This window comes from Ostrea edulis, chromosome 2, assembly GCF_947568905.1.
Source record: "Ostrea edulis chromosome 2, xbOstEdul1.1, whole genome shotgun sequence".
NCBI lineage: Eukaryota > Metazoa > Mollusca > Bivalvia > Ostreida > Ostreidae > Ostrea > Ostrea edulis.
The window spans coordinates 7,277,881-7,287,854 of NC_079165.1; the positions used below are offsets into that span (position 1 = coordinate 7,277,881).

General features: G+C 34.9%; 1 protein-coding gene across 1 annotated transcript in view; it reads right to left on the bottom strand.

Annotated features, from left to right (window-relative positions):
* Positions 1 to 8,206, bottom strand: part of LOC125679166 (uncharacterized protein K04H4.2-like) — a 73,240-nt gene extending 65,034 nt beyond the window's left edge. The window contains exon 1 of the mRNA XM_056157493.1: positions 8,134 to 8,206. Within this exon, the coding sequence (XP_056013468.1) occupies positions 8,134 to 8,183 (50 nt within the window). The 5' untranslated portion in view covers positions 8,184 to 8,206. The remainder of the gene's footprint in view (positions 1 to 8,133) is intronic.
* Positions 8,207 to 9,974: the final 1,768 nt, after the last annotated feature.

A 9,974-nucleotide genomic window follows, 5' to 3' on the forward strand; every position in this document is an offset into this window, starting at 1 on the left:
CTTGAAATATAAAAAGGAGACGAATGAAAATTTTAGTTAACGAATTTTGGGATTCCGGATTCCTCCCTTGTGTAAATATAGAATAGACGATGTCAAATTTTATTAAGACAAAAATTTCGTGACGAGCCCCTGTGGGTAAACGGGGTAATTCGTTGTCAAAATCAGTGTGCCAAGAACGACCTAACAATCCATATGAAACACATTAAACAGCATTTTACACAATGATAGGTTACATTGATTGATTGAATATTGTTTAACGTCCCTCTCGAGAATTTTTCACTCATATGGAGACGTCACCAACACCGGTGAAGGGCTTCAAATTTAGGCCTTTACTCAGCTGTTACGGCCATTGAGCAGTGAGGGTTCTTTAGCGTGCCACACTTACTGTGTCACGGAACATCCGTTTTTAAAGTCATCTTTGAGGGCCCGTGACATTCACATTAGATGACGAGCGTTTGGCTATGCAACTACCACTACATGTTTTAACGACTTGGGTCTGTCGCGGCTGGGATTCGAGCCCCGACCTTCCGCATGCGGGGCGAAAGCTCTACCTCTAGACCACCACGGTGGTTGATAGGTTATATGTACAAACTAAATTATTATAACGACCATAACATTTGCGAAATGCTGACTTTAAAGGAGACTATTGAAACCCCTGTTACATCACCTTGTTGTCAACACCCTGTCTCATCTAAAAACTGATCATACCCAGAAGAATCTCTTACGTATCGAATCAGTTGAGAAATATAAACACCATATACAGGTGATCATGGAATATTGCTACATAAATATGGGAAGTAGACGATGGAGAAACTGAAATCATCTCGTTTATCAAAAAGTTGAGTTGTTGGTTTGCCGTTGATATCTACTTTCAATAAAATATCTAAATATGAAGCAGAAGTGGACGACTCTGTGGTGTCGTTTATTTCGAGTCGCAGGGATATATCGAATCGACATATTAAAAGGAAAATTAGCATTGTTGATAGATAAAATGTCGTTGATATATCTAAATCTAAATTGAAGGCCATAACAAGAGATTCTTTTCTTCTTACGTAGGAGGGTTTTTTGGATATATTCTGCTTCATATGAATACAAAAACAGATCAGCTAACAAAGGAACACAATTCGTGCCCATAGGAATTCCAACAGACTGTTGGAAGACCTGATCACCAAAGACCACGAAGAATTTGTCAATGAGGATATTTTTTATTTCAACTTCTGATTACTTGTGCGTGGAATCAGAATGGTGTTTCACAAAGTAAAATTTTTGGATGACTACTGATAACTAGATAATATGAATATTTCCGTTTTTCAAAGTTTGGTGAAGAAGGAACTACCTTTGATGTAAAAAAAAAAAAAAAAAAAAAAGTCTAGCCTTTAATTTACCGTGCGGAATGGTCGTGTAAACTGTATTTCATTAATGTCACAGTAACTGTCAACTAAGTCAAGGGGGACAAGATATGCTTTATGCTATGAAAAACAAGAATTTAGTCAATTATTCCAGTGATACTTGTATGAGGTTACATGTAAATTAGCTTAGTGATTAAAATAATGGTATTTTGGGTACTTCACACACCCCGTAGTCTTTATACGTAGGATACAAATAGATTTACATGTTGTAAATGTAATTAACATATTGTAAGCATTTACAGGTCTCAAATACAGTATACTACTACCATCACACTTGTTCTCAGTATACACTGTATATATTTATGGGCGGGGGGGGGGGGGTGTCATTTTAGTACGGAAGCCCATTAGTGCAAACCAAAAAAATCGAATTGTATAAAAAACGAAAATATTAATTTAAAAAGGAAATTATTATTAAATAAAAAAGAAATACTTAAGAAGAATACGAAAATATTACATAAAAATCGAAATTACCCAATAAAAAAAACCTTGGCTCTTTGGCCTATATTCAAAGATTTTCCCTATATATTCGAATGTAAAACTTTGATATCTATTGTGGCCCCAACCTACTCCCGGGGGTCATGACCTTTACAAACTTGAATATGCATTATGTCAGAACGCTTTCATGTAAATGCAAACTTCTCTAGCCTAGTAGGTGTTGAGAAGATTTTTAAAGGTTTTCTCTATATGTTTCTATGTAAAACTTTGATCTACTTTTGTGCCCCCCCCCCCCTCCCCGTAAATGTAAACTTTCTGGTCCAGTGATTCTTCAAAGGAAGATTTTCATTGAGTTTCCCCTATTAATTTGTATGTAAAACTTTGATCCCCTATTGTAGTCCCACCCTATATCTGGAGACCTTGATTTTAACAAACTTGAATTTGCACTACATGTGTATGTCAGGATGCTTTCATGTAAATTTGTGGTTTTATGTCCCAATGGTTCTTGAGAATATTTTTAAATGACCCAAACCCTTTAAAGGGGCATGGCCCTTCATTTGAACAAACGTAAAAGCCCTTCACCCAAGGATGCTTTTTGCTAAGTTTGGATGAAATTGGCCCAGTGGTTCTGGAGAAGAAGTGGAAAATGTAAAACGTTTACAGAAGGACAGACGAAGGACAACAGGCGATCAGAAAAGCTCACTTGCGCTTTCAGATCAAGTGAGCTAAAAACGGAATTACTAAATAAAAAACGAAATTATTAATTAATAAGAAAACGAATTGAACTGACGTGAACTCGATTTCTATTTCATTTTTTTTTAAAATTTCTTGAATCCTAAACCGCCGCGGTGGTCTAGAGGTAGAGCGTTTGCCCCGAATGCGAACGGTCGAGGTTCGAATCCTCGCCGCGACAGACATAAGTCATTAAAACAGTTAGTAACAGTTCCATCGCCAAACGCTCGGCATCGAGTGTGAAGGTCACGGGTCCTCGGAAATGACCTTAAAAACCGGTGTCCCGTGTCACAGTATGTGTGGCAAGCTAAAGGATCTTTAATGCCCGTAAGTGCCGAATATAGGCCTAAATTTGAAGACCATCATCGGTATTGATAACGTCTTCATATGAGTGATAAATTCTCGAGAATTCCGTTAAACAATATACAATCAATCAATCAATAATTTATTTTATATTTAGTTTTTGTTTACGCTTAATGATTTCGTTTCTTATTAAGCTTTGGTTTTTTTTAATATAATAATTTTTTTATCTAATATTTTCGTTTGTATTCAATAAATCCGGGGTTTTTTTTAATTCTATTTCGATTTTATCCAATTATTTAGGTTTTTACGGACTTTATTTAATAATTTCGTTTTTATTTTAAATTTAGTTTTGGTTTGCACTCATGGTCTTCCATATTTTAGAGACACGTTTTTATAATCAAAAACACAGTTAACACCGTTTTCGCCTTCATGGATAGGTTCTATCAACAAGTCACCCCCCTTCGACCTTTAGCTGGGTTGCATTCATCTTTTATTTTTCAATAGTTGGAAGGCATGTAAAAGAATGTAGGAAAATAGCATGAGTTCCAAATCTCGTTGGTGAGTTGTTTTTTTAATTTTTTTTTTTATTATTATTATTTTTTTTACCTTATCAGAGCATATATCAGGCATAGCCAGTAAAGTTGGAAATTTTCATAATTTTTGTTGCGATTCTGTCCATTCGTCTCTCTTTAGTTCATCTCTCATGATTATATGTACAGCATGTAGCACTACATATTAGGTCACTTACATGTACATCATTCACATATATCATTTGATTGTGCAGTATTTAAATCCCTTTGCTAGGGTTTGAATGGTGCGGATTTAGCCCGAATGAGAGAAAATCATAGCGAAAAGGGGCACCTGCTCATAGCATGTTTTATGCACCAGCACCAATATGTATGTATTAACTGAAGGTCATAATTAATTACCTACACCTATCTGAAATACAAGTACATTTGTATTGATATACAAGAAAAATATGATTTTTCATCAACCTGACTTTGATATATAACCCCTACCCACATGAATCTGAACCAAAACAACTGTCTCCTGTCACCTGGGTTAACACGTGTAACATTGACAGAAGACACGGAGATGAAATCAGAGAACAATAAAATAAATTAGTGTGCGCAATTCATAATATCATTACTTCAGTCAAATAGAGCGATGGTTCAATTTTTGCTGAATATTTTAATTGAATTTAAAGATGCCTTTAATTGAATTACTGCGCGCATTAATTCAGCGAATGAATGGTATCTTTTCTTTAATTGATACACGCATTTATTTTAAGGTATCTTTAACTGAATTAATGTGCATAATAATTAAATTAAAGCGAATTGAATTGATGACCTGTCAGTATCTGGGTGGCATGTTCTATTGATTTACCCCTCCACACTCGAACGAATTTTATACAGGAAAGACACCAGGTGGTTTGTGAGGTTTCCCTTTCCCAATTACAGAACAATTTTAAAATTTCATTAATTCATTAGGATATCATTTTGGGCACAATTTCTTTCGATCTTATTGAACCGGTCGCTTTAGCTCAGTGGTACAGCATTTGCTTAGTAACAGGGAGGTCGTGAGCTCGTGCCACGGCCGCGTCAAACCTAGGACGTTAAAATAGGTAGATATTTGCTCCTTCGCCAAATGATCGGCACCTACATGTATAAGAGAGGATCATGGGTCTTTTGAATATCACCTTAAAAACGGAGGTCCCGTGTCGCGACTGGCGTTGGCATGTTAAAGAACCCTTCCTGCCACGGCCTTGAGTGCTAAGCATAGGTCTTAATCGGTGGCACCTCACCTTCAGCTGGTGACGTCTCAATATGAGTGAAAAAAAATTGTACTATATCAGAAAGAAAAGATTTGAAATTGAAATAATTTTAAGAGTTTGACAGAGGGAATGGGGTGTTTTCCATAGAATCACTTTAATTGTAGAACAGCTTTCCAAAGTGTAACAGTAAAGTTTTAACTTCTGAGTTAGGATTTCAAGTCTTGAATTTGGGAATGACATTAAGGAAAATCTCTTTCATATAGGTCGTATATTTTTTCCTGTTTGACATTTAACGAGCTTTATTTTCAGATCTTCCATGGAACTAAGTTCGTTTGGTATCATATTTGGCCCCCTAAATTATTAAAAAATGAAATACACGTTGAATCAAACATCTACATTACAAAATACTGACGGAGATACACTTGTCTCAAAAATAAAACGAAACTTTGAAAATGTGTCACATTTCTACTACATTGACGTAGTCAAAATACGTACGGAACACAAATTATCCGGAAAATTTTATAAAATTTAACCACTTTTGAAGATATTTTAATAGGTCCGCATAATATCACCACTTTAAGATTTTCACATATAAAGCATATATGTGTAAGCATTTCACATACAAAAAATTACGATGGTGATATTGTGCGGACCATACTTATTTCTTATTTTACGTTCATATTTTTAGCGTTTTTACAGCATGCAAGTACACGGCATGTTTATGGATGTTGTTATATATGTGTTGTTACATAAGTTTACCTATATTTTTACAAAAGAAAATACTCGCCTAGCACCGCATCAAATGAAAAATATCCTAACACCAATTTAACGGAGCAATGTCACGATATTTACACGTCTTTATTTGTGTTGTGTATCGTATTAATCTTGCCAGTTTACTTCCGTGGCCTGTAACTAAGCGACATTTACCCTAGTTAAGAATACTCTAATATCAATTACTTTTAATCAATGGAAATTGCATTATATGAAACATTACGAATACAAAATGCTACTATTTCCTATTAATCTATATAGCTAAAGGCGTGACAGAGCATGAGGCCGATTTAGACAATAAGTCACTTCTTAAAAGTGACGTCACAATGGGTTGATAGATCATCTTGTCAACTTACATACTACGTTACCTCAGCCAGTAGAGTGTAGTGGAAACGAAACCAAATATGAAGATATTAACGGAGATATATATATATATTTTTAAAAAAAATCAATTTAAAGAAGAGCTATTTCAATGTCATTCTTATCTACTTTTTATTTAAAGGATATCAATAGCATTGTATTGTTATTATTTTCTAATTACCCCAGGATTCGTAACGTGTTACCCTTTCGTGAATATTAGTATATTAGGTATTTTATTATAGACATGTAGGATCGTTTTTTCAAGGGAAAGCCGGAGAAGTTGACTTTGCAATTGCCTAAAAATGATACTTGTAAAATTGAAACAAAAAGCCAACATGTTCTTCAAAATCCTAATTTTTGGTGTGGGAGAGGGTTAGGATTGAATACAATATTGATTAAACTTTACGTTTTCCCTAACTTCTAGTTCTTCATTCCGGGGGTTGGGGTTGCTCCCTTCTATACTTGTATGAATTCATTTCATAACTTCTACTAGTACTACTTCGAAATTGCATTCTTACCATTCACTATTATTTTTTTTAAAAAGTGGCCTGGAGAAGTCACCAAATATATCTTTACTGCAAAAATATACGTTAAGACCCCATGCGCGGATCTAAGGTGGGGTCACCGGAACACCACCCCTGAAATTGAAGTTATTACATCTGTGCGCCAAGTAATAAGGACAGAACCAGATCACAATATTAATGTCATGAAATCATTTATACAAAACTGGAACATTGTTTAATATCCTTCTTCCATTTTCAATTTACGTAATTACCGGTGATTAATTTTCTTTATAGTCATTTTCACTATATATGCATACCTCTGTAAAATGGCTGAAATAATGCCAATACGATGTAAAACCACAAACAATTAATACGCTACATGTAAGATTCAAAGTATAGAATATAATTTAAACCTTTCACTAGTTATTGACAACAAACTGCTGGATAATACAAAAATTTGACTGACGGTATTATATATGATAGTGAATTGTCATTAAATCATTGACTTTTATTCAATTTAAACTGTCACTACTTCATCATTAGAAACTGACCGAAAAGGGCTAAATCAGGCATGTAGCAAGAGGTGGGGGTGTGCCTTAATGTACGATCCTCTGCGGACTTCGAACATGGTTTGAGACGATAAAACTGATTTATAAAGCAAAGTGTTTCAATTGCGTAAATATCAATGCATTGATAGATTTTTTATATGTAAAGAAGTATTTATCACATTTTTTTAAAAAGAAATACACGTGCATATGCTAAAATCTTGAATCTTAAAATCCCGCAAGATTATTTTTTTTTCTTTTCATTGTGATAGTGTTGAATACGTGTGCAGTACATTCGCAATCCCAATGTCATGTGTGTTTTTTATTATTTCAAAACATTTTAATATTTCTTCTCACATTACTTTGAATAAATTTCATGTTCGTTTCACTGTATCCAATGTAGCATTGTTTAGTGTCTTCGCTGAATACACCGTTGGTGTTCTTGGGGGGAATTGAACATGGTGTATACATGTATATACACATACATGTAAGTATAGTTTCATGTACCCACTCACCATGTATATAATTAATATTCATTTAATTCATATTTAAACAATGCAAGATCCAAATGTAAAGACACAAACCAAATGCTGAATGGTAAATTCATTGAATACGGGTTACTCTACAATTACTAAATACAGTTACACAAATCGTCGTTCAAATCGTAGCATCCGCCACATTGAATCATTTACAATTCATGAAAACTTTCGGAGTGAGTCAATTAAACTTTTCAAATAAAAATCAGAGTGCACTGATACGACACGCTATGTAACAACGAGGCAGTCGCGGAATCGGCCTAAAAAGGTGCAGTCATCGCACGATATTTAACAATTGGTTGCAAAGCGTTGCACGAATGACGGCGCTATGTACCAGAAAACATTGTTACACTGTGCATACCTTCGCCATTTCTGTCACTATCTAACATACCCTCTCGTTATTACATACCGTGCCGTATCAGTGCACTTTTATTGCCCCCCCCCCCCCTAAATTATAATAAGACACAGCCTGTCTGTTCATGACGTCGCATAACGTAACGTCAAAATGGCACAACGTTATCGTAAACTATACAGTATTTACGTATGTATTATATGAAAATAAAGCTTCTTGCGGACATAAGATAGTAATTCTATAAAAACATATACCTTATTAAAAAACTTTGAGGAATATCTTTTAATTTGAACACGGGGTCGAATTTGGTCCCAAACGCACCGAGAAGAAAAAAAATATTGAAATTTAAACAAAATTGTTTGAAGTTAATACTACACGTTGTTTCTAACTAAGGAAATTCAAACTCTCCCTACCTGTTTATCTTCCAAGATTTCAAATGAAAATTTCTGCAAAATTGTATCATTTTTATTTGCTTGAAGTGCAGTCTTCCGGAGACATATTCATCATTTAATCACCGACACGTTAAATGTATTATTTAAATAATATTGTTTTTTACCACCGGGTTTTCCGATTTTATAGTTATACAGTTCAAATCTAATTCTGAGCACTTAATCGTTTCGGAAAAACGTTGGCATTTACAATGCAATGATTTCCAGTATTGCTGTGTAAGATTAGAAAACTATATCGATCCAATGAGTTTCAACACCATTGATTAATACCATGTCTATTTAAAGTTTCTTTTCTTCAGATCTTTTTTACTTCTGTATGGGACAGACATATCTGAAGGTGTTATTTCCGCATGGAATGTTAATATAATAAATAATCGGTAATTAGTTATCTAATCTCGCGTGTTTTGTCTCTTATTGAACAGTGCTATTTTTATCAGTGGAATACGAAACATTTTATTGCATATAGATACAATTTAAATAAACTTGTAAATTGTTTCATAATTGTAATTTCGTGATAACGGAATATCTATAAAATACCGGCTGAATAACGATATGATTTTGCGATAATTTTCATATCTAAAATGACAAGTTAATGACCGTAAAGTCCTTGCATTTGTTTTTGTAGAATTTTCTTGTACAGTATATAAATTTCCTCTTCAATGTATTTCTTCCCGTGGGGATCCGGGTTAAAATAGCACCTCAGTAACCCAACCCCCCCCCCCCCCCCCGGGTGGGATCCGTGTTAGAATAGGTCCTCAGTATCCCTTGCTAGTCGTAGAAGGCGACTAAATGGGGCGGACCTTCGGATGAGACCGCAAAAACCGAGGTCCCGTGTCACATTAGGTGTGACACGATCAAGATTCCTCCCTGCTCAAAGGCCCTCAGCGCCGAGCATAGGCCGAAATTTTGCAGCCCTTCACCGGCAGTCTCCATATGAGTGAAATATTCTCGAGAGGGACGTTGTCATGGTGAAATAATTATCGGAATTACCCTTTGTTTATCTTCTGATATTAAAATACACATCCTGTTTTGCATAGTGCTTCATTATCACCAATCAGTAAACAAAATACATGAATAAAATTTAAATGATTCATAATAATTTGTGTGTGTGTGTGTACTCTTCATCTGACTTGTTAAATAAACAAACTTTACATCACAATAACGAACAAAATATCTCGTGAAGATCCGGGTTAGAATATTTCACTCATATGGAGACGTCACCACTGCAGGAGAAGATCTGCAAGATTTAAGCCTATGCTCAGCGCATATGGCCTTTGAGCAAGGAGGGGTCTTTATCGTGTCACACCTGTTTAAAAATTCTAATGTTAAAACCGTTATTAAAAATATTTTTTAATTAAGAAAGTGATTTATTTTGCGGTTAAATCCGACAGGGAAATGTCCGCACTCTTTCAATATCATGGAAACTTTAATATCATGTTGATTGATGATACACGTACTGGTTCACAGGCTATGAAGACACCTGCTAAAATTTAAAGAGGGATATCAAGGAAGCCAATGTCACCGGCGATGTATACATGTAGCGTGGACTTTCTGTAAACTAGTGCATGTACACCGTTACTCTAGCAACTTTTAATGTCTCGATCACCTCATGCATACTTTTGAAGGGTTGACATTCTAACAAGTCATTGATTTTAATCTTCCATCACTTTCACCATTTTGAAACATGTCAAATTAATATCAGTATATGAATTATGCCTACCTAATGTAGATTTCACATTCGAAATTTTGTTGGTTTCAACATTCCGTGTCGACAAAAAACAAAGAAGAAAAAAGAACCCCCACTG